Source organism: Vipera berus (assembly GCF_964194415.1).
Source record: "Vipera berus genome assembly, chromosome: 5".
Classification (NCBI taxonomy): domain Eukaryota; kingdom Metazoa; phylum Chordata; class Lepidosauria; order Squamata; family Viperidae; genus Vipera; species Vipera berus.
Window position 1 is genome coordinate 54,146,719 of NC_138207.1, and position 26,477 is coordinate 54,173,195.

The 26,477-nt window shown below is 37.3% G+C and overlaps 1 protein-coding gene across 3 annotated transcripts in view; it reads left to right on the forward strand.

The window, feature by feature from the left end:
- VTI1A (vesicle transport through interaction with t-SNAREs 1A) overlaps positions 1-26,477 on the forward strand; it is a 251,646-nt gene that overhangs the window by 162,268 nt on the left and 62,901 nt on the right. Inside the window, exons 6-8 of one of the 3 annotated variants that reach the window (XM_081329028.1) lie at positions 3,534-3,604; positions 4,263-4,324; positions 4,413-4,445. In XM_081329028.1, the coding sequence (XP_081185154.1) occupies positions 3,534-3,604; positions 4,263-4,324; positions 4,413-4,422 (143 nt within the window). In that variant the 3' untranslated portion in view covers positions 4,423-4,445. Of the gene's footprint in view, positions 1-3,533; positions 3,605-4,262; positions 4,336-4,412; positions 4,446-26,477 lie in introns of all 3 variants that reach the window. The other 2 variants (XM_081329029.1, XM_081329027.1) reach the window with 2 other exon arrangements.

The following is a 26,477-nucleotide window of genomic DNA, read 5'->3' on the forward strand; positions in this document are numbered from 1 at the left end:
ATAGATAGATAGATAGATAGATAGATAGATAGACAGACAATCAATTTTGCTGTGCGTGCATGTGTGTGGGTGCCGTCCTACCGCTTGTACGGCCCTGTTCTCTTCTCCCCCCCACACACCTGGGCTGCCAAGCCGCAAACATTGGAGACTGCTGCCATAGAACATCAAAATAATTTTTTAATATGCTTTGGTATAATTTATTCTGTTAAAGGTATACCAAACCATATTTATGAACTGTTATTTGTTCTACAACTTTGTGAATTTGGAAAGAACTTTCACTAAAAGTTAATGAATCTTTTTGCTTGTTATCTATCGCCATCCTAGTGACTTTCTCACCAAAGTGCTATTATTCCAAAGTAAACTTTAAGGATATTTTCTTAAAGAAGTACACAAAAATAAAGATTGTTTTATTCCATAAGCTAAGTCTGATCTTTTGATCCTAGCTTTTGTATTAAAGCTAGATAATTTATAGGAATGTTAATTTGAATTTATTTTGCAAAAAAATGTTCAATTTAGTAGAATCTCAGAGTTTATTGATATTTTTTCATGCCAAACCAGCTTATTGAATTTTATTGTCAGTCTACCAGTTTTAGTATAAATTTGCTAGAAGACAGTGCATCTATTTCAGTTATTTTGGTGATAGTCAAATTACTTGGTGTCCTGTTTTATTTAGTGACATATTTATCCATATTAATGAAAATAAAATAAACTATCAAATTGACAGCTCTCTGTTCTTGATTATTGGTAATCCTAATTGTTGACTGGATAATTATTAGTTATTAAACTTTCCAATTAATAAATTGTCTTTCTTTAAAAAGAGACTGAGGGACCAAATGTGTTTTCAGAATTTTACTGTAAAATCATGTAGCTTTTTTTCTTTAGTTTTGTGCATTTTAAAGATGCTTTGTGTTACAACAATTTTCATAGCTATTAAACTAGCTGAGTCTTTTTCTAGGTTTCTGCAGCTGCTACTTCTAGTTGTGCCTGCAGTATCTGCACACCCAACCGTTTGCTTCGTAATTTCTTCATGATTTGTGACTTCAAAAACAAGTGTTCCTTGTAGTCCAGCACATTCAAAGCACCTCTTTCAAAGTTCTTTCACAATGCTTATATTGAACCACCGTTTGCTTCTAGATATACTGTATGCAGCTAAAAATAAAGAGTAGAAAGACTTATGAATGACCTGCCTCTGTGGCTAACTTACCTTTTTAGTTATGTCAACCCATGATTACACATAGTGGGAAAGATTAATACTGTTTAAACTTACAAAGTTATTATAAATATCTACTATCTTTAATAGATTGTTTAACCTAACCCTAACCACACTAAAACAGTGACTAACACCTTTGCTCTACTATGCTAAGTGGACATCTAACCAAGTAGCAATAACCACCAACTTTGTTAGAGGGAAACTACCACGTCTCCTTACTTAGCTATAGTGGATGACAATTTCATTTATTTTTAATTGCCCCGCAACCTTTTACAATTAACCATGAATCAAGAACACATCATGTTTGGTTCAGTGGGTGAATGCTGTGAAGCTTGGAATATTCTAAATCAGGCATTCAAACTGCCAGCCCACGGGCCGGATGCGTCACACTAAAACCACAGCCATGTCACATGACGTTGGAAGTTTGACATGCCTATTCTAAATTGTCATTCTAAATTATACAAAGAGAATTCTTTTTTAAAAAAATTTCTGGCCTACTTAAATTGAAAAAAATATATAGTTCAAACATTAAAACAAAGGAATGCTATGCATATTTACTGGCAATGCTTGATTGTGGTTACCGGGATAGCAGCACCAGCTTCCCCACTGGGAACAGATAAAGCCTCTGACTTAGTTTATTACATATGAAGTAATAAAAATAATTTGAAACGGTGGATCCCAATGCTAGCTGCACTTTTCTGCAATAGATTGTTTGGTCATGATACCATAGCATTGGGGTTTGGCTATTATAATACATACATAATACATATATTATTTTATAATATTATAATATAATATAATATAAGAAGGGCAAACAAGTTGAACCAGCTAACTACTGTCCAATCTGCTGAGTCAGATCAGAAAAATATATGCCAAATATCTACAAGAGAAATAGATTGACTTGAATCTGAGGACATTCTGAACAAGCTGGGTTTACAACAGGAGAGTTAACATTAAACCATTCCTTAGTGCTTCAACACCTAGTAGAATTGTATACCCACAACTCAGGACAATCCCTCTAAGCAGCATTTATTGATTTCAGGTCAGTTTTTGATGCAGTATCTAGGACTGAATGTGGCATAAATTTTTAAAAAATCACAATTGACAAATTGCCATTCATCAAAATTGGGAATACCAGATTGAAGGTTAGTGCAGTAATCAAGAATATGCCACAAAGGAAATATCTGTAAGGAGAGGAATTACATCTGAGATGTGTATTGGCTCTAATTTTATTAAACTACTACCTAATTAGTTTTCCACTTAAATAAGTCTACCTTTCATCCCCTTATGTTAGCCCAAATATGTATCTCTTTATTACTGTATGCTGAAGATGCAGTAATCCTGTCATTACCCTCCATTGGTCTTAAAAAAATTCTAAGATCACCTATGTTATCACTGTACTGAGGAGGAACTAATAATAAATTACACTAGCATTCTTATTTTCTGTAAGTGCCCAAAACAGAGGATCTGGAACCTAGGTGGGCAGCCCACTGAGCAGGTTAAGATTTTTAGATATCTAGGAATAGTTTTCAAGCCTCAGGAAGCAGAAATACTCACCTGGACTATGTATCCCTCAATGCACAGAGATCTGCATCAGCTATACAAACTTACTATCTTTACAGAGGAGGACAGTTTATCCCTGCCGCAATTAAGCACAATTGCTATAAGGGATTCAGTTAGGACCACAGAACAGTATGATCAACTTAGGAAGGATTCAAACAAAATTTCTAAGAAGTATCTTCCAGGTTTCCCACTGTGTTCCAAATACAATACATTGAAAAGAAGCAGGAGTCAGTAAACGTGAATCTAATTGTTACTGATTTATTGAAACTACATCACAGCCCTAATGGGCTGACCCATCTACTATTGGCAGACAACTACAAATCTTATTAGGAAACAGCAATCCAAAAAAAACCTGAGCCTCTATGGTTTTCCAGTAAGGCCATCTTAACCTTACAAATAGATCAAGTCTGATCAGTACTAAGGCATAAACCTTAGAAAGAACTGCTGGTCTGATAAAAGTCAAACATCTTGGAAGTTTTTCAAAGAGTATGCCTTATAAATCTCAACTTTCATGAAGAATCCTATTTAAATCCAAGCTACCAATTCTTCAGTTTTGCCATTGTTTATACAATCTAGTTCACATATTTGCTAACTACTAGTTTTTCACATTTTTTGATATTTTAAAATTATTTTGATTTTTCTAGTCTCAGTTGATCAAATGTATTTAAATTTATGCTATGTTATTACAGATGTTATAAAACTATTGTCTGGTTTTCAGTTATATTTCACTTTTTTTTCTTTTCTTTTTTCTTTCATGCAGAACAAATTGGTCAGGATATATTAGAAAATCTCAGTCAGGATAGAGAGAAGATCCAGCGTGCTCGAGACAGAGTAAGTTTAAATATAAGAAAACAATCTGAGTGGAATTCAATATTTATAGTTAATATTAATGAATGGGTCTCTTTAATGTTTTTTTTTAAGACAGGTAGAGTGTCTGAAATGTTTTATCTTTGAACGATGTTCAAAAATTGTTCATTGTTCAACATTGTTCATCCATAAATATTATTATCTGCATTATTTCTAAATTGTTATCTGCCTGGCTCCAACTGACTCTGGGCAGCTGAAGTTCACATCTTATTTGTCAAACTGCAATTACAAAACTGTGTACAGTCTTAACTCAATAAGTTGTTAACTTCAGATGTTTAGGATTAAAATGAGTGTCCTAGCAGTGTCAGAGGTGGTGTTCATTAGAAACCAAATAATGATTGTAGTGATTTTTTTTTAATTACGAAGTTTGTGAATTGAAAATACCAGATTTAATTCTCAAATTTCAAATAGATACCTCTGGATATTTATCAGCAATTTCTTTTGTTGTATTGTTCTTACTTTTTTAATCTACGTTTCTCAGAGCTAAGTGGCCTCTGAACACTAGTAAATAAATGAAATGAAACATGTTAAGATTCTGCATAGCAAGGATTAACTTGTGTTAGCAAAACTGAACTCAATATATCTGAACACTGTGCAGTGTTAAAATGTTATTCCTCCACAGCTTAGAGAAACTGATGCAAACTTGGGAAAGAGTTCAAGAATCCTTACAGGAATGTTACGAAGGTAAGAGCAAGGTAGGGATCTTTTCTCTTTCTTTTTCTTCATTTTTCTCATTTAGATTTATAGATAAAATTCATAATTTTTATCCTAGGTTTGTATAACTTCAAATGAGTTGAAGTTTCAGGTAAGGAACTGGCCTGATAACATAGACAACTACAATAAGGCATAAATAAAAGTATGGAATAACCCAGTAGAGGGTTCTTGCACTTATCTTGCACAATGGAGAACACAACCTCTTCATTTGTCTTTTTTTCATATAGTAGAGAAGTATAGGGAGTTATGAAGATGACCTGCTACAAACCAGCCAAAAGCTATTAAGTTCAAACCGGGGGCAGAACCATGGGTTAAGGCAGGGGTAGGCAAACTTGGCTCTTTTATGACTCATGGACTTCAACTCCCAGAAATCCTGAGCCAGCAAGGTTGCCTACCCCTGGGTTAAGGCATAGTGCCTGCGTGCAAGAAAAGAGCTCTGTTCTATCACATTCTTTTTACCAAAGTGTGAAACAATTTGAACTGTAATTAATTTTCTTTGAACAGTGTGCTTTGAGTTTGAAAATATGAAAAATTCATAAGAAGGGATAAATCATATAAAGTTTTTTTTAAACAGAAATTGTATGATGAATTTATAAGTACAAGATCTGTACAGGTTGTCTCCCTGTATTGCAAAGGGGGGAGGGAAGGAAGTGTTTTCTGTGTACAATCTCTTCTTTGCTTGATATCTCTCTCCACCTACTACCTCTGGTAGAGTGGAGAGATTAGAGAGAAAGCAATTTCAAGACACTAAGCTGTTTTCACTTCTACAGATTTTAAGCAACGTGATCATACCAGCAAAGGGAAATTATTAGTTATTATACATTCTATTCATTGTATTATATATATTGTATTATAATAATATTATATTATTTAAGATATCTACCCATCCTTAACTTTCTAAAGAGAAACAGGATTGTTTTTCCTCCTCTTTGTACAATCAGATTACAAAGGTTAACATAACTGCACTTTGCATCCATTTCACAAACTTCTCGCACAATTTGGTCTCTGAACTGTAGCATACCAAATTCTCTGATTAAGAATAATATGTAAATGACACAAGCTAAATTCAATATCCATGGAGAAAGGAAGTGGCAATTGAATGAGATGGTTCAGTGCCTGTAGACAATCAATATAATAATAATAATAAAAAAAATCCTTGGGCAAGCTTATAGCCTCCCCAAGAAAGGGCTGGGATATGAGCTGTAACGAATATTCTGCATATGTCTCCATTTTGTCAAATCTCATTAAAGGGGCTTCTTGCTTTATGTCAGTTGAGCTGTCCAAAAATCATTCATCATTTTTAGTGTAAAAAAAGTCATACAGTTGTTTAAATAATATCGTATTAATGTTAAAGTTCAGCTGTCATTTAAGGATATGGCTTAATCAGACATAGCATTTAAGAAAAATAGTTTTTTCGGGCTTTACTTCGCTTTCAGGTTGGCAGATTCAAATAAGGATTTATGGGTTTCTAAACCGATGTATTTTCCCATGTTTATGCTTGATGAACCTCAGCTTTTCTTTCAGGTGACTGGAGTTCAGGAGTCCGTTATTTTCAGCAAAATAAAATAGTTTTTTCATATAGCGTTTGAATACATTTGCAAGTCATCTAGTGAGGGGAAAAGAAAAATGAACTATAACCTCTGACACTGTGCCTGGGAGTCTGTCTTAGAACTCCCTAGTTTATAAGCATTTCATAAGCCAAATGAAAAATGAGTCGTTTGTGAAATATTCATGGTTCCTGTTCTCAGACAAATGCATTATGTGGTCAAATATTTAAAAAGCCTTGTCATATTATGTGTGTGTGTGTGTGTGTGTGTGTGTGTGTGTGTGTGTGTGTGTGTGTGTGTACACACACACACACACACACACACAGAGAGAGAGAGAGAGAGAGAGAGAGAGAGAGAGAGAGACTGTGTACGTATGTGTGTTGTGTCTGTGTGCAATGGTATAAAATCCTTCAACTCTGGGATACTTGTAAAACAGCTGTTTATTGTTTAAAAACCATAAAAACAATAAAATCAACCATTTATGAATTTTAAAAATCTAAAAATCGGCTGTCTTAGCTTTCACTGGTCCACTGCCAGCGTCATCAGAGTAAGAATTAGGGGGTGGGGAGTTTACTTATAAACGCAATTGACTTTGCGCCCTACACATTGATCGTGTGATGGGCCTGCCTGTTCTAACTGACCGTAGTTGCTCTAGTCCTGCATCTCCCTGCTCGCTTTTTAATCCTATCACCTCTTTCTTCTCATCGTTACTTTCTCCACTTGTTTTATTCCACCTGCTGTAGTCAGTCTTGTCTCCCCTCGCTGTGCCTTGTCCCTTAATGTATATATGCCAATTCTGGGGGTACTTCTCTTTCTTTTTTCATCCTTCCTGCCCACCTTCCTTGCAATTGACTATCCAGCGCTGTTGACGATCGATCCTCCAATTCCCTTCCTCCCATCGCCATTACCAACTGTGTATCCCGATCTGGTGATATATGTGTCTTTCTGCTGTCACCCCCCTCCCCTTTCTCCGTCATTTCCCCTTGTCGCCCTCGTCCCCCATTATTCACTTTGATCAACCAGCTGGGAAGGACACAATTGCACCATTGCACAAATATGCCTGGGATTTGCATTTTTAGAGCTATTAGGGATAGCTAATGTATGTATATGTATATGTATTTGAGAAAGGCACTTAACTTCTTTCATTCCAAAGTAACTCCTGTGCAGACAATTTTACTTTTCAGAATAGAAAGAAAGTGAATGCATTGGTAAAAGTGATAGCAATTTGTTTGTTTTTGTCATTGTGCTCATATGCTGAATACTATGAGGAGGTAATCTTATAGTATGCTAGGAGAATTTTCTGAAAAAAGTATATTCATGAAAAGCAATTTAAATTCACTTTATAGACTTAAGGAGAATATTGAATTATAGGATCATGGGGAGGGGAAGGGAAGAAGGAAGGAAGGAAGGAAGGAAGGAAGGAAGGAAGGAAGGAAGGAAGGAAGGAAGGAAGGAAGGAAGGAAGGAAGGAAGGAAGGAAGGAAGGAAGGCTCTGAATAATATCTACCGTAGCATTCCTAGAAAATAGTAAATATAAGAGAATGGCAGTTTGCCTTTTTCTGATTTAACCTTAGTAGATGCCTTGTGGACATACACTCAGTTGCTCAACTGAAAACTGGAGAGTTTCATTTTATTTTGTTGAAACATAGTTTGCTGCACTGAAATGAGAAAACCTTGGTGCATGTTGATTTCATTAATTCATTTGAAGCTATATATTTGCCATCTTGGTTTTATGCCATAATATTTTATTATGAGTTTCTTATCTAATTATTGAATAGATTCATCACCTGATCATTTAAAAATATTTCTATGGCACCTGAAAGACCAAGGAATGTATTATTCCATATTAGAATATTTTCTTGTATCACTCCTTTTCATTAGTGGCACACATATAGTTCTGGGGAAAGCTTATATGAATAGAGCTGTTGTTGGAAACAGAAGAGGAATCATGAAGGAAGAAATGAGGAATAGAATTATTTCTAAATAGTGACCTGTGGGATACAGGTAACTCTTTTTTGAATAGCAAAAAGTGTGGTAAGAAATTTTAGAATCTTTAAATCATGAGAAGTTGTATTAAATTTTCTAGTGTGCTCTAGCCCCTCAATTTCACAGTGATAATGTCCCTTAATGTGTGTATGTGTGTCTGCATACTCCTGGTGATTCTCTGTACAAGTTCCTGCAGTTCTCTTGGCAGGATTTGGAAGTAGTTTGACACTGCCTCCTCCCTAAGACTGAGAGAAAGTGACTGATCCAAGGTCACCCAGCTGAATTTGAGGCTAAGGCAGGACTAGAATTCATGGTCTCCCACTTTTGAGCCTGATGCCTTAACCACTAAAGCAACTGACTCTCTAGAAATTTGGAAGATAAATAGTTTTTCCACAGTTACCAAGCTTACAATCTTTCAAAATGTAACTGGTACAAAATATAAGGCTCACTAACATTACAAATGCTTTCTGCTATCAATAGAATTCTGCCTGGTAACATAGGAAGAAAATTATTTCTTCACTCTGATGGTACGCGTACCACTAGTACGCGAGCACCTGGCTGGTGGTACGTGGCGTCGCCTTCCTCCCCCCTCCTCCTCCACTCCTTCCCAGCTCACTTGCTGCCAGAAAATATGCTGCTTGGCAGAGGCTCCGCCCTCCCCAGGGACTTGTGCAGCAACTGGATTGACCTCTTCTCGTGCGGGATCCGTTTCGTCCTTCCCCCCCTCTTCTTACTTTACAAGCAAGCGTGAGCCTGAAGGGGAGAGAGCCATCCACTCCCATGGTAGGTAGGTGTTTGAGACCGCTCGTGTTGCAGCCCTGAGCACCAACCTGAGAACCACCCCCTCCTTCTTTCCCCCCTTCTCTCTCCCTCTCTGTTGCAGCCTTCCATCTTCTTTTTCTCCCCCCTCCCCGCGAGCTTGCGATACCTCTCACATTGCCTCCGGGGCTCGAGACTTTTCCCCCTCTCCTCTTCCCGAGGTGCCCGGCTTTACAGAGGGGAAAGCAAAGTGTCCAGATGGCACGCGCCCTCCCCAAGGGCTCATCCAGCAGCAGCAGGTGGGAATTGAGGCTCACATTTGTTTTGCTGATGCGTGCCAGGCAAAGCCTCAGAATGTGGGTTTAGAGGGAAAAACGTGCCCACCTGACTTCCTCCCCCCCCCACTGTTTCACAGAAACCCAATCACACACTCCTGCACAGCTCACTTTCTTGTTTTCTGCTTGCTTTCTGCAAGCAAGTTAACTGGGCAGGAGCACGGGATCAGCCTGTGTACAGCTGAGCTGCGCTGAGAAACCCAATCACACACTCCTGCGCAGCTCACTTGCTTGCAGGAAGCGAGCTAGCGAGATTGCCGGGAGCCACGGTCCAAAGGATTTGTGCGATGTGTCTGAGAAGATGAAATGCCGCTGCGTCTCCTGCCTGCTTTGCATGGGGCGAGCCTGGCAAGATGCTGGGCTGTAATTTGAGTCCTTCGGGAGAAGGGCGGTATACAAATTTAATAAAAGTAAATAAGTAAGTAAGTAATTTGTCTGAAAGTCAGTGGAAGGGTTTGGCTGGGGGGCGGAGGAGGTGGGAGAGGACCGGGGCTCAGTAGGTCTTGGTGAGGGAGTGTGTGTGTGTGAAAGGTAAAGGTTCCCCTGCACATGCGTGCTAGTCATTTCCAACTCTAGGGGCTGGTGCTCACCTCCGTTTCAAAGCTGAAGAGCCAGCGCTTGTCCAAGGACGTTTCCGTGGTCATCTGGCCGGCATGACTAGATGCCAAAGGTGCAGGGAACGCTGTTACCTTTCCACCATAGTGGTCCCTATTTTTCTACTTGCATTTTTATGTGCTTTCGAACTGCTAGGTTGGCAGAAGCTGGGACGAGTAACAGGCGCTCACTCTGTTATGCGGCACTCGGGATTCAACCCGCCAAACTACCGACCATCTGATCGACAAGCTCAGCGTCCTAACCCACTGAGCCACCGTGTCCCTTATATAAATACATATGTATATGTATACACACACACACGCACACACACAAGTTTCTCTTCCCTCCCTTCCACCGCCTTGGTTCTGCACTGGATCCTACATTTTGGCTTTTCTTGAAAGTCTTAGCAGCCTTTTGTTCGCTTCCTAAAAACCGTAGGGTGGGTGGGGGTAGAAGCAGCAGAAGGTGCGTGGAAAGAGAGGAGTAAGGAATTTGGACATAATGTTCTAGGGAGCCCCTTAGGTGTGCTGCGACTCCCCTCCCCCCCATACCATCTTTTGGATGCAGAGAAAATGCCAGAGTTCAAGGCAAAATTAATATCAGGAGCTAGTAAGTTTTCCTTTTCTTCCTGTGAACAATCCACTGCCTAATTACTAAAACCAAACAGAGAACTTGCAGAGACAGGAGGCAAAAAAAGAAAACCCATTTGATTGCCCTATTAACGGATAGATTTAATGGTTTGTAGTGATTAGGACGCCCGTTGTGGTGAATGGTGATTGGGAAGCCTTCTGTCTTTGCTTCGGCTTCATGATTTGAGCCCAAACCGAAAGACGCATTCTCCAACCGACTCTTCCTTCCCCTTCTCTGGGCTGGGCTGCAATCTCGCCCGCTGCTTCTGGGCTTCCTCCTTTCCCCTCCCTTGCAGAAAAAAAGGAAAGGCAAGCAGTGGGGGAGGGATTTCCCCATCCCGGATGCTCCTTTTGCAAGCAGGAAATCTTGTGGGTCTCCTCACGAGGAAGGAAACCCCAGATGGGGAGCACGCCAGCGAAAGTGTGTGTGTGTCGGGGGAGAAATCCTGCAATTCCTGTGCAAGATTTCCTGCTTGCAAAAGGAAGGGACAAAGAGGGAGAGAAGGAAGGAAGAAAGGAAGGAAAGAAGAAAGATAGGACAATGGGAGGGAAGGAAGGAAGGGACAAAGAGGAAGGGAAGGAAGAAAGGAAGGAAAGAAAAAATGTAGGGACAATGGGAGAGAGGGAGGGAAGGAAGGAACCCACCCCCTCCACCAGAGACCCACGTATTTCCCCACACACACAGGCATCCTGCAACCTGAGTGATGAGCTGGCCACCCCCCCCCCGAGCCGTTGACTTCACTTGTCAAAACAGTCATAAGTGTGAAAAATGGTCATAAATCACTTTTTTCAGTGCCGGTGTAACTTTGAACAGTCACTAAGTGAATTGTAAGTCGAGGATTACCTGTACTTTATCATATATATTTTTCTTATTTTTTTGGGGTCAAGTTTTTGACAACTTTCTGGGCGACTGGTGGTACTCGGATACTGCCTTATCCTAAAAGTGGTACAATGGGTGAAAAGGTTGAAAAGCCCTGGTCTAGGCTTTCAGCAACAAAGGGGACTGGAGGCTAAAATGTATAAAGAACGGTTGCTGGAATTGGGTATGTCTAGTTTAATGAAGAGAAGGGTGAGGGGTGACATGATAGCAGCGTTCCAATATCTCAGGGGCTGCCACAAAGAGGAGGGACTCAATCTATTCTCCAAAGCACCTGAAGGCAGGACAAGAAGCAACGGATGGAAACTAATCAAGGAGAGAAGCAACCTAGAACTAAGGAGAAACTTCCTGACAGAACAATTAATCAGTGAAACAACTTGCCTCCAGGTGTTGTGAATGCTCCAACACTGGAAGTTTTTAAGAAGAGACTGGACAATGAATTTAGGAAGAACGTCTTTTAAATGCATATTTTGAACTGAGTCCTGTGCTTTTATTTTAGTTATACAATAATATCTTCCAGATTAAAGATATAATTATATAGATACATATTTTTTTCAGTTTAAGAAAACATGTTACTCCATAGTCAGGCTTCATATTAAAAATAAAGTCATTGTTAATATAAAGAGCAGACATTTTTCTTTCAAGGTGGTGTAGAACTGTTTTATATAGTTCGTGATCATACACACAGGAGTGAGACCAGGTTTATATCAATAGAGGATTTATGGCTGACATTGGGACTGTAATAAGTATGTCTGTGTATTTATTTCCAAAAAAAATACTTGTTTGAGTCAGCAATAGGCACATTTAAAAACAACATTTCAATGCTAAAAATATTTAAAGTTAAATGAAATGGCCTCCAGTCTCTTTAGCAGCAGTTTCCAGTTTCTTAAATTCTTGTGCCAAAGGAGGTTCAGCTAGTCCTCATATCTGATATTCTGCTGACATACAAAGGCATTTGTCTTTAGATGGAATGTCAGGTTTTGTGCTTGCTTCTAAGTAAGCTAATTAACACTAGCTCTTTTTTAATTGTACTAAAGTTTTTAATTAAATAGTATCATATTTTATTGCATAACATTTACCAAGTGGCCAAGTGAATGTTATTTCAAAGTTGATTTCATAGTTAGTACATGAGGGGCCCTGTGCCTTGCTCTTCAGTCCTTCTCTTAAACAAATTTTAAGTGGTGACTAAAGAAATACTCAGAGGTGCTTATTTGCACAAATATATTCCTGTTCAGATGTTTTTTCATTAAATAATTAAGATTTTTTTTTAAAAAAAATGGAGAAAGCCTTAATAATTATGTTGACTGTATAAGTATGCTGGTACCAAAGTGTAAAGTTTGCTATTTTTTAGGACAGTACACTTGACATGTCTAAAAATTTATTTTTCTGTGGACATATTGTTATATTCTAAATACAGTACACATTTTCATCTGTAGTTTACATTGCTCTTTTAAATACTATGAACATATTCTTGGTTTCATTATTTTTCTTTTATATCTCATCTGGAATTATTTATCTCTCACCATCAACTTTGACCATCTGTACAGCTGGAAATACCATTATCCAAATTGTAGTTTCGTCCTACAGCAAGGTCCCATTGGATATTTCCCTGTGCTATTTCCTTCAGACAACATGTACAAAGAATGTGATATATCACACTGGCTAAAATATAATGAAATCCTTGTCCTTGCCCTTTCATGGAGACATACCTAGTATCATTAAGAGGTTGTAGCCTTCAAATAGATTGTAGTCAGATGCCTCATCATTTCAAAATACATAGAACTATGCAAGCAAAAGATAATTTCTAAAGTAGACATCTGTGTACGTTAGAAAAATATATATCTCAAGTTAGCAAAGAGGTGTTACAAAAAGTTGCAACATGAATAAGGAATTCTTGCACAGCAGAAGTTGTCTATAACTTACTAAAATGTTTATTTGATGAACTCAGGCCCGACTAAGTAGCCAGAAGCTAAAGTACCAACTTCAGGTAATACTATGATATATGTTGCCAATTTTTGCAGTATGTTTTTTGAAAATTTTGCATTATCAGCTAGTATAAAATTTGCAGGAAGACATTAAAAGAGGTATCAGGACTGAAACAGTTTCATGTGTTTTTTTCCTTATCCCTATTAATTACTTATAGCAGGGATGTCAAACTGCCAGCCCGCAGGCAGGACACATCACAATGGGGAAAACGTTCCGATACATTGCATGACATCACGTGATGTCACATGTTTGACATGTCTGACTTATAGCAACCAGAGGCCCCTCCTCCATCTGGCACAGAAAGTGTATCCAGTGAAGACAATCTTCCAAAAAGGGTTGCTTTCATTGGGCAAATTTTATAGCCCTACAACCTCTCTTTCCTCCTCCATCTGCATATAGTTGCTGAACTTAGGCATCAGCAAAAATTACATATTGATGAGGATTACGTGTCTAGCAGGCAGTGGGCACCTGCTAGGACAAAATAAGGAAATAATTATCTAATTGGGGTTAGATCTGGAAGTTTATTGTCTCACAGCTTGCAAAAGTAAATAGGAAGAGCTAGCTTGTCTAAGTAGTCTCTCTTCCAGGTGCTAATTGAAAGATGAAAGTCAGTCACAATACAAGCAGTCACAAGGACAAGGAATATGGATAGCAGTAGTAATTATTCGCAGGTCTGAATTTCATAGTAGAACTGAGGGTGAAATAAGAAAATTTGTGAGCAAGATAAAACAGAAATGGAAGAGACAGCAGACATAAAAAAAAATCAGGAGACAGAAGGCAAGTCTTTTGGCAGCTTACCTCATAAATGACAACTTACCTCAGGTGGTAAGAAAACTGGAAAGCGGCATTTCAAAACATTCAAAAAGATTCCACCTTAATGAACCCACTATACATGGTGGGAAATTCCTTTTACAGTTTCCACAGTTCTGTTTTCACCAGACTAGCATTAAAGATGCCTAACTGAATTCTGTAGAAGAAAATCCTATTAATCTGTGGTGGCAATAATCAGAGTGTTTAGTGGTACTTTTTCTACATCAAGGAAGTGAGCTTATGCCTTTTAATAACATGTTCTTCATGTGGCCCGCGAAGCCATCCTGGAAACAATGAGGGAACGGCCCCTGCTGCCTTGGCCCTGGCCCAGGCCACCTGGGAGCCAATGTACAATTTCGTGGTGGTCATCTATGCTGAAATACATTCAGTCTTAGCTCCACAAGGCCGCCTGGAAACAGTGAGGGACCGGCCCATGCCGCATTGGCACTGCCCCCTGGGCAGGTATCACCCTTTGTGAGAAATTAAGAAATGCACTATCGCCTAGAAGTGGCCAGCATATGACCCTGCCTACTTTTGGCAGGCTAGGGCCTGGGCAGTGTTGCGCTTCTCTTGCCATCTGGCTCAGCCTCCGGTACTGTCAGAAAAGTGCCCCACTGCCTGCCAAAACCGGGCAGGCTGGGGGCTGGGCAGCATTGTGCAGGTAACATCGACTCTCATGCTGCTCATGGCATCCCCTTTCCCAGCACCCACCAAGCCGGATATGTGAAGTAGGCAAGGGCCATGTGCTGGCCACTTCCAGGCAATGGTGCATTTCTTCATTCCTCATGAAGGATGATACTTCCCCAGCTGCGTTTCTTGCCTGTTTTTCTCCCTCCCTCATCTCAAATATTTTCCTTCCACTGGAAGGAAGGAAGGAAGGAAGGAAGGAAGGAAGGAAGGAAGGAGAGGGAAGGTCTGAGGGAAGTCCTGCCTTAGTCCTGCCCTGCTGCCCTTTCACCATCCCCTTGCCCCCTCCTCCTGGCTTATCCTGGGGGGGGGGTCTCCCATCCTATTGCTAAGGAAGCTTTGGATACAAAGCCAGGTCTCTTCACATGGAGAGGGAGTGGGCCTCCCTCTTGACTTTGCCCTCGTACCCATCATGAGCAACCTGGCTAAAGAGAGCAAGCACAGCAGCAGCAGCCTTGAGGAGGAGGTAAATGCAGCTGGGTGCCACCTTGGGGAAGTGGGGCTGGGCTTAGTGCCGTGGGTGTTTGACAGCTGGGCTGGGCATTTGACCTGCGCACCACCGTCCAACCCCCCCTCCCAAGGCCTGAGAGGAACAGTGAGGCTCCTCCGGTGGACCATGCCTTGGCACTTTCCCCGGTCCCATCTTCTTCTGCCAGAGACCCTCAGATCTGTCCCACTCCTGCCCAGGCCCCCATTGGCACCCTTGATGCGAATGATGTAGAACTGGCCACGCCCACCCAGTAGGCCACACCCACCCGGCCTGCCAAGGGCAACTGCAATGCTGATGTGGCCCTCAATGAAATTGAGTTTGACACCCCTGTACAGCCTTAAACAAGTAAATCCTGCAATTCTTTTTTCTTTAGAATGAATACTTGAGTAATAGTTGATAATTCAGTGCTGCAATTATTATTTTTTTGCACACAAATGTGTTAGGGCATTGCATATGTATTAATGATACAATTTGTAAAGATATATATACTTCTCCCAATTCACTGTTAAGGAATCCATATTTCTGATAGAACATTTCTTCCATAAATTGGATCATTCACACATATCAAGTTGTTCCTTGTTTTAAATGCCTGCTGTGTTCACATGATGGTACAAAGCAAGCCTAATAACAGCTCATATCTCATGCAGGTGGTCGTTCTAGTTGCCTCACAGATCAAAAGTCAAACTACTGTGAATCTTTTTTTAAAAAAAATGGCAGTTAATGACACAAGGCCAGACTTATTTCTACAACAAAAAAGAGTTATAGCTATCCATCATCAGCTTCTGAGAACAAAAGGCTGTTTTATAATTATGCTGTGTCAAATACTGCAGGCATTTCTGAACACATCCTTGGTATATATTCATGTTCTGTTTCATTGGCAACACTAAATACATTTCAGTTACTACCTACAAGGTGAGATCCTATAAGTCAAAGCTCTGTAACACAAGAACGTATTTCTTCTTGAAATTATCTTGAGATAATTTGGAGAGGAGAAAATTTGGAGTTAATATTCCAGATAGATGGCTTCATGTTCTGATATAATGAACTAGTAATCCAGTATAGTTGTGAACAAATTTATTGTCTTTGATATTTAAAATCAGGATGCAGGTGTTCTCCATACTATTACTTGGCAAAGCTTTAAACAACTTGAAGCATCTTGATAATAGCATCTTCGTGTATCTTCTGCAAGGCTGCCCATAATTTTATAAAAAATAGTATAAAAGCATAAAGTTCAGATAAATATTGAAACAGTGTGCCAGAGATATATATCCCCAGTCCTTCTCTTCACCTTTCAGAAATGAAAAGAATTGTGGAGAATTCTCTTTGAAATGGGGTACTGAAACAAGTGAATCCAAGGGTGTTGAATGCACACAATGGTGGGAAAGTACCATTGACTGCTGTTAACATCTGACTTCATCCATTTAACTTACTGTCCAATAAAAACACTAAGATGTTACCATGTTTGTGGAAGGCAACCACAGGGAAATGTCTTGCATGGCAGAACAGATGAAATCCTTCAGTTAAAATGTTCATTAATATCTTTGATACAAAATTTTAATTGTACATCTTTTTTTCATTTTTGGCAATGAGGCAACCATTTTCCCTCAGTGCTCTATCTCATGGCATCAAAAACAACAACATAAATTGCTTTTCAGTTAACATTCACTCAGCAAGAACTAGTCTCTTCCAAGAACTTAATCTTCTAACACAATTTATTGTTTACTTTCTGTGTTATGACTTCAGTTATCTTTAATTTTATACTTAAGATACAACTTTTTTATATCTTGTCCCATGTGAAACTGACTTTGCTGTTTATTGTATATCAACAGTGATACAATTTAAGTCAAATCTTTCCTGAAGAGATGGAGACTATTAAGTCACTGTTAGAATTAAATTGATGTACACTGACACTTTGTTGACTTTCATGCAATGCTCATAGCAAAGACTGTAATGCAAATAGAGAGAAAGAAAGAGAGAGCGTAGTGCAGTGGATCCTACTGATATGTAGAGGGAGTAAACAAATATCACCAAAATTTAGTGCCTGTTTATTTCATAAATGGTCATTCTTTGTGTGATGTATAGTTGAAAAAAATAGTTGTCCTCTTAATGAAGACAGTCCAATTAGAGCCAATTGTGTAAGTACTTTATTACATTGAACTACATTGCATACAACCAAAATAAGACCAAGGTGGTGGACTAGTCAGCAATAAATGTAGTCTTTTCTTTCATAAAAAGTTAATTCAGCCATCTCAGCAAATTCCAACATCTTCATAAATATATTCCTCCATTGTGGGTAATGTTGAAACTTTCCACCTTTGTGAATATAATAATTCACAAGTAAGCCTCAATTGCTTCAATTATCATGTATAAAAGTAAAGTTCTATTACCTTTTTTCAACTGTTTATCAATCCTTCCCAAAAGAAAAGCCTGTTTTAAATTATATATTAGTCTTAAAAAAATCTGAATTATTGTATGTATTTGAATCCAGAATTTTCTGGCTGTTTTACACATCCAGCAAAGATGTTAAAATGTTCCCTTCTTATTGCTCTCATTTCCAACACAAAACAAAATAATTTCCAATTAGTTCTAAAGTCTTCAGTGACCACTTGTAGCTTTTGATTAATTTCAGTTTATGAATGTATTTTTAATAGGTATAACATACCTGCCTGGTACACCTCATAGTGCTGCATAATTAAGTTAAAAGAATGTGCTTTCAATGCTTAAAACTTTGGTGTGTATCATAGATTAATAGCCATAATAATGCGTTAGAAAGCCGGAGCATGTGCTCAAGATTATATATATATATATATATAAATCAATATTTAACAATAAACAATATAATTCTACTTGATTGCTACTAGTTTAGATCTTTAACTTCTCAATTTGACCCCCTTGTCTATCATTTAGCAATGTACATAAATTAAAATAAGTCTGTGTTGATTTTCTACAGCAGGTGAAATTTCGATTCTGCTGTGGAAATTGTGATTGCACAAAAGCTCTGCAACAGTAACTCATAACACTATTACATCTAGACTAGATTTTTTCAGGGCACTCACTGGGGCTGCCTTTGAAGTTGATAAGCAAACTTCAACATCAATAGGGAGAACTATTTTAGCAGAGTTATATCAGTGCTACGGGCACTGCACTGGCTGCTTATTAATTTCTGGATCCAGTTCAATGTACTGGTAATTGCCTATAAAGCCCCTTATGGTCTGGGTGTAACTTACCTTCAGGATTGTCTGCTCTGACCAGAATCTGTATGACTTAAGTAGTCAAATCCCATTCCCGCCCTGCTGGGAGTCAGAGGGATAGAAGTGAGGAACCAGTCTGTTCCTCTGCAGTGGAATAGTTTGTCACTTGAGGTGCAGATGCCTTATTTCTCCTCATTTTTAAGAATGAGCAAAGGTGCTCTTTTGATGCACCTTTGGCATATAATGTTTTACTATTTTGTTTTTACTTTATAATATTGATGTTACTGTAATAAATCTTTTTCTTGTTTCTTAAAAAATACAGGATCTTATTGATTCTGCAGCATAAAAATAAAGCAAATAACCCACAATTTAAAAGTATATAATTCTTATACAGAGCTACAATGCTAAACTCAATTAATTATTTATTTACATTAGATAAACTTCAAAATTAGCTGAAGTTAACCCATTATCCTTTAATTAAATCTGATGTATTTTTCCTTAAATTCCCTTTTCATCTATTCTAAGATGTACCTTTGGTTAAATTCCAGGACTTCCCTATAATCTTATTTTATATATTGAAATATTCTCCTCGACACTGTGATTACAATATTGTAATTATTTAAATACTCCAAGGGAGTATTTAAGCATGGAGGTTGTTATATTTTGGAAATATTATATATTCTTTTAACTTCAGATTATTACAAGATAATTTGTAACTAACCAATGCTCAGAAGAGTTTTATGCAGTCTCTGGGAGGCATTTTCAAACAATGGAGATCATAACATTTGGAATAGTAAGGTATTTCTTGGAATATTTTACCCCTAAATATGCATATTGGATATGATTAAATATTGTTAAAACCAATATTTAGTCATCGTGGAATTAGACATGCGTACAAATCAAGAAAGAATGGCTAGATCTTGTTTTCATGATTCCATTAAAATTGTTCAGGTAGTAAGCTGAATATTTTTATAGTGTTTTCTTTACATAAATATTATTTGCCTTCATTATAAATTGAATAAACATGTACAAATGCACATCCGAATACAATACAAAATATGCAAGATTACAAGATACAAATATGAAAATTAATGTTAACTAGGACAAAAAATAATTATCTTTCTAGAGGTATCCCCATGCTTGCGGAAAAAAGAAAAAACAGTTTCTCCCATCTGACCTGCCAGAGTAATTTAATAGTGTAGGCAGTATTAGGTCAGAATGCCAGACCAAGTAGAAAAAAAAAGGGGGGGGGGAACCCATGAAAATGATGATTAGACAATTCAGACATTATCATCATCACTATTAACATTTGTATTTTTGTCAATCTATTATACCATTTTTGTAGTACTAAATTTCTTCCAAAATAAAAAACATTATTATCTTTTTCTTACTGCTGAAGGATGGAAAAAATAGAAAAATGCTGATATATTATATGTTTTCTTTTTGTATGTAATGTCTATGGCCTTTGGGACAATGTAGCTTCAGTGCTCTAGGAAGGAAACTATAAACCACTTACAGTCTTAGAACCCTTAGTAAATGAAATGGTTGCAGCTGCTTTTGAATATTTGCTTCAGATATTCAAACATTTCATTGCAAGAATTTACATGTCAAATATAATCAGGATCTGAATGTATCCTAAAGGACTATTTCAGGTTAGCTAGGATATGCATTTTTACACTGTTGTAGTAGTGAAATATAAGAGAGTTGAAGGTATCTCTAGGACATCTTTATTCAATGGGGTAAGTTTCACAAATCCTTTTGTTTGTCCAAGTTAAAATGATCAATTTTCTATTTTTTTTTCTCAAAACATAACAATAGCTCCATTGGTTCAAATCAAATGCATAACTACTGCTTTACTATCTAGCCAGATTCCTGGAAAATCCCACAACTAAAATAAGCAGAAAACCACTCATATTTGACACCAATTGCTCTTCATAGAGATATTGCTTCTGATGCTGGAGTAATATATAGTGATTTAGTAAAATTGTTACTAAAAGGCAGGTAAGCAGAATTGTGATGAATAATTTACTATGAATTTGAACTTAGTTGGAGTTTACTATAGTGATAAAGGAAGCAAAGAAAACCTTTCCTATGTCTTCATTATCAGAGGACAATACTGTCCAGTTAATTCATTTTAAGTAGTTAAGCACTGTTTTGTTCTGGTCACAGACTTAATAAACATATTCTTAAGACATAATCTCATATTTTTTACTTTACTAATAAAAATGTTTGCATTGCATAAATGAGTTTTATATTGAGAACACATACTAGGAAGATGATTGAGGCAATAAATTTTTCAATTCTGTTGGATAGTTTTCAATAGGTACAATTCAAGGATGAGGATGTTGCTCAGTTATAGGCATGATCATAAATTTTTTGACTATTCTCATCCTAGCTTATAAAGTTGTCAGAATATAGTAGTAAATTTATTAAGTGCATAGCGTACAATGTCATGGAAATTTAGAAATGCTAGACACAATGCAGTTCTGTTCAGGACTTGCATGGCGGGAAACTATCTTACATCAACATAGTACTAAAGAATGATTGGGCACTTGATGTGGTCTGAACAAATGTAAGAAGTAAAGCAAGCTTAGGGAATACCAAGAATCCATAGAGACCTATATTTCTATATGTTTCTAGTAAAAGGAAGCAGATATAAAGCCCTTATTAAAGCAACAATATTTCCCATCATCTCAGGTATTTTTCACCCAATATTACATTGTCCTCTTCTTTTTCTTTTTCTTCTTCTTCTCCTTCTCCTTCTCCTTCTCCTTCTCCTTCTCCTTCTCCTTCTCCTTCTCCTTCTTCTTCTTCTTCTTCTTCTTCTTCTTCTTTGTCTATATGTTCCTCAAGTTTTTATTTTATTTTATAGATTTATACGGCCTCCCGTCCCAAATACATGACAATGAATCCAGAGAACATTTCCAATTACATAACTAGCTTTTTAGTTAAATATCATTGTGAGTTAGCAAGTCACTGTTGACCCGTGGTGTCTGCCTTGACTGGTTTGCCACTGCATGCTTCCTAGGGCTGAGTTCTAGTCTCACCAGCAAAAGGTTGACTCAAGGTTCAAGGTCGGTAAGATGAGGACACAGATTGTTGGGGGCAATATGCTGGCTCTGTAAACCCCTTAGAGAGGGCTGTAAAGCAGTGTGAAGCAGTATATAAGTCTAAGTGCTATCACTATTGCCATAATACAGAAGTATGTGAAACTGACACACTGTTTCTACATATAAGGCCTTGCTCTGGTGCAGTATAAGCTATTTGCTCTGGTATGACCACTGGAATTAATGGGAAGATAGTAGAACATCCTACATTCCCAAAATAAGCACATCTCAGAAACTCAGTGAGACTGAGAAATGTGTGTAGCAGATAGTGCTCCTTTTGGGTTTAATATGTTCCTTTTGTAATGATTTTGTTGGACTATTAATGTTCCTAGTCATCTTTTTGTTTGAAAAAGTGTTACTTTATTGTAAATTCCTTTTTCCCCAACTGAATTATAATTACATTTTTAAAAGAATTAATGCAGAAACTTGCCCTAAAAATTTATATTAAGCCCATAGTTGCCATTGAAGAGCTATAAAAAACTCCTCCAAAATAGCAAATAAAAGAATTTTTTTAAAAAAATAGGAGACAGATTTATACATAAGAAATTGCATATGATAACTTTTGCAAAGGCTGAAAACTGATGGAATCCGAAGTTCAACAAATGTAAAATTAAATAAAGGATATTTGTATGGATATGTGAGATCATAATTTTAAGCAATTTTATAAAGTTTGTTGAAATTTATTTCATTACAAAAGATAAAAAAGTTTTTTTTCCTTTCTCACAATGAACACCGATAATTTCAGAAACTAGAAGCTCATAATTACTCACTGGTGAAAAGCTTTAAATAGTCTGTGATGAATACAATGACCTCCAGTTTTCTCTGTGAATGAATGGAGGCACAAATTCTGTTTGTTAGAATGTTGAGTTGATAAGTGAGTTAAGAAAAACATGTATTTCTTCATTACACTGCAGCCTATGAGTCCATTTAAATAACAATATCTAGCATAAAACTCACAATGGAATTTATCCAACAATTTAAATAAGTATAAGTGTATTGTTAGTGTTAACAATAGAAAATGGAGTAAATAAATGAATGTCTGTTCTTTGAGATATTATTTCCGTTTATTTAGCTTGATAAAATATAGAATTATGTACTGCATACTTTGGTCAAGAACATTAGTCTGCATAACTTTAACCTTGAAATTGACATTTTAAAATGTATTTTAGTACCTTGTTCCTTAACAGTTAATTTTTAAAAAGGTGGCCCAAGTAGAATGAGTTATTTTGTTCCTGAAAAAACATTAAAAGCCATGCTTTATATGCTAAAATTAATATGTTAAATGTAGAAATCAATTAAAGTGACATATTGCCTAATTGTTCCTGAAGTACTATATGGGCTATTATTTTCATACTTCGCTTAGTGATCCATCAATGTTCCTAAGTGTATAAAGCACTGCTTTGATGCAATAGTAAACCATGCTGGTGTTTCCTTCTGAGATAATCAAATTTATTTCACATGTCAAAAATGCAAAATAGTTGGAGGTAATTTTATTCCAGCAGAAAAACTAAAAGCATATATGGAAAGATAGGCTCCAGTTTGCACATTCTTCTTCACTCATAGAATCCAACTTCCTGAAGATCAATCACTATTCTTAAACATTTTGCTGGAAAAACTGTGACTGGATGCAAAATAACATTCTGGCAGAAAAAAGAACCCAGTTTCATGAGCAACATTCAATGTTTGATTGTCTATCAGAAAAAAATTCAGTCATTTGAGATATAGCTGTGGCAGGTTAATAGCAAAAACTGTTATAATAATTCTACATAAACTGATCTCACTTCAAATATAGCATTATTGTTCTAGATCTATTACATAATGTGTCAGAAAGCATCTGAATATTTTAAAAATGGAATATGTAGTTTAATCGATGCAATATATATCAGTTGAGTTTCAAAATTATAATGCCTTTAAAAATGACACTCTTACTTTAAAACTTACATTCTCTTATTTTTACAATTGCATCAGAGTATATATTATCTTGAGGGACGTGGTGGCTCAGTGGGTTAGGACGCTGAGCTTGTCGATCAGAAGGTCGGCAGTTTGGCGGGTCAAATCCCGAGTGCCGCATAACAGAGTGAGTGCCTGTTACTCGTCCCAGCTTCTGCCAACCTAGCAGTTCGAAAGCACGTAAAAATGCAAGTAGAAAAATAGGGACCACTATGGTGGGAAGGTAACAGCGTTCTGTGCGCCTTTGGCGTCTAGTCATGCCGGCCACATGACCACGGAGACGTCCTCGGACAAGCGCTGGCTCTTCGGCTTTGAAACGGAGATGAGCACTGGCCCCTAGATCAGAAACGACTAGCACGCATGTGCGGGGGAACCTTTACCTTTTTTTATATATTATCTTAGTTATACAATTATACAAAATTATCAAAAAATTGGGAAGGCTAAAACAAATCTGAAATATTGACAATTAGTTCATTGACTTTCTGTCTATTTTTCAAACAGAATGCATATTGTATTACCATGTGGTTTGAAAGTATTACTGTTTTAGACAGGAAGACTATGCAGAGAGTGGTGAGGATGGCAGAAAAGATTATTGGAAGTTCCATTCTTTCTATCCAGAACATAGCATATAAGTGCTGCTTGATCAGGGTCTGCCTTTTTTTTTATTGAAAAGTTTTACAATACATTTTATCTTTAACAATCCTCCCCCTCCCTCCACCGACCCCTACCTAACCCTCCCTATCCCTCCCCCCCATTCCCCCCTCCCCCCCGACTTCCCAGAGCTAAGTACAAGGTATAAAAACAAAGAACAGTCATAAACATCCATATGCTAACAACAATAAACTATTAAGTCTATCGCACTCTAGCTCATATGAAATGACTACAAGCAATACTAATATTACATAAAAAAGGAAAGAAAAAAAAGAAAAGAAAACTTATTCAAATGCTAAGTGAAACTTTTTAGTCCCATATTTGTTCTGGATATAATCAATCCACTTTTTCCACTCCATAATATAACGTTCTTGCGAATGATCTTTCAGATAAGCCGAAATCTTTGCCATTTCCGCCAGGTCAGAAACTTTTAGAGTCCATTCTTCTATAGTCGGCAGTTCCTCCTTCTTCCAATATTGACCTATTAAGAGTCTTGCTGCTGTGATTAAATTCAACATCAACTTAATGTCCACAACAGTAGCATCTGTAATTATACCCAATAAAAACAATTGTGGACAAAACTTTATCCTTTGCTTAAAGATCTTCTGCATATTCCACCAAATTTTTATCTAAAAAGCCTTAACCTTTTTGCAGGTCCACCATATATGAAAATACGTTGCATCTTCGCCACCACATCTCCAACATTTAGGTTGATAGTTCGGATACATACTTGCAAGCTTTTTAGGATCTAAATGCCATCTATAAAACATTTTATAAAAGTTCTCTCTTAGGTTTTGGGCTTGCGTAAATTTTATGTTCCTCACCCAGATCTTTTCCCACATGTCCATTGTAATACCTTCTTGAATATTCTGAGCCCATTTTATCATACAGTCTTTAACAAGTTCTGTTTCTGAGTCAATATCTATCAATGCAAGATAAATCCGTTTGATATGTGCTGGACCCTGGTTTCTAATTTGCTTTATCAAATTTTCATCAGTCATTGAGAAACCAATTTTCTGATCTTCTTTCCACCTGGCACGTAATTGACCATACTGAAACCAAGTTTGAACGATCTTCTCATCTCGCAAGAGATTGTACGGCTTCAAACACCAGACGTTCCTCTCCAAGCTTAAGATCTCCTTGTACGTAGTCACATCATGTTTGAAGCCAACATTTATGTTTTCTATTGCATGTTTCGGGATTGCCCACAACGGCATCTTGTAGTCTAACTTATGTCTTTAAACACATTATCTACCTTCTTATCATACAACAAATATGCATGCCAGCCAAATAACAAGTCGTGGCCCTCAAGATTTAATAATCTCCCTTGTGTCAAATTAATCCAATCACTTATTCCTGACAATGCAGCAGCTTCATAATATAATTTAAGATTAGGCATTTTAAGACCACCTCTTTCACGAGTATCCTGCATAATCTTAAGTTTAACTCGTGGCCTTTTCCCTGCCCACACAAATTTATTGATACCCCGTTGCCATTCTTCCAGATTAGAGTCTTTTTTAAGAATCGGTATCATTTGGAATAAAAATAAAAATTTAGGCAGGACATTCATTTTCACTGCTGCAATTCTTCCCAGTAAAGACAATTGCAATTTTTCCCAGCTCTCCAATTCTTTTTGAATTTTTCCCCATAACTTTTCATAATTATTTTTATATAACTTTGCATTTGAGGGTGACAAATACACCCCCAAATATTTAACCCTTTTAACAATCTCAAATCCAGTTAATCCTTCTAAAAGGGCCTTTTGCGATGCTGTCATGTTTTTGGCTAAAATTTTTGTTTTTTGTACATTAACCTTAAATCCAGAAACCTTCCCATATTGCATTATTATCTCCATCAGGTCCACAACAGAGTTTTCTGGCTGGGTCACTGTAACAACCAGATCGTCTGCAAACGCCCTCAATCTATAATCCTGATCTCTAATTTGAATACCCTTAATTTTTTCCGAGTTCCGTATTTTTATCAATAATATCTCCAATGTTAAAACAAATAATAGAGGTGATAATGGACACCCTTGTCTTGTGCCCTTCTCAATATTGCATACTTCAGTCAGGCTATTATTTACTATTATTCGGGCAGTTTGTTTTTGATATAATGCCCTAATTTGTTGTAAAAATTTATCCCCAAAATTCATTTTATCTAGAACTTTCATCAGAAATTGCCAATCCAGTTGATCAAAAGCTTTTTCAGCATCTAGAAAGATTAACGCCGCAGGGATCTGGTTGTTCCTTTCCAAAAACTCCACCACATCAACTATATGCCTCACATTATTTTTCATTTGTCTACCACTAATAAACCCAGTTTGATCCCCATGAATCATCTGTTGCAAAACCCTCATCAATCTATTAGCTAAAACCTTAGCAAATATCTTGTAGTCTGTATTTAAAAGTGATATTGGTCTGTAGTTTCTTACTTGGGTGACATCCTGATCTTCCTTCGGAATCAAGGAAATAAAAGCAGTTCTCCAAGACGGAGGCACCCTTCCTCCCCTCTGAATTGTCTGAAA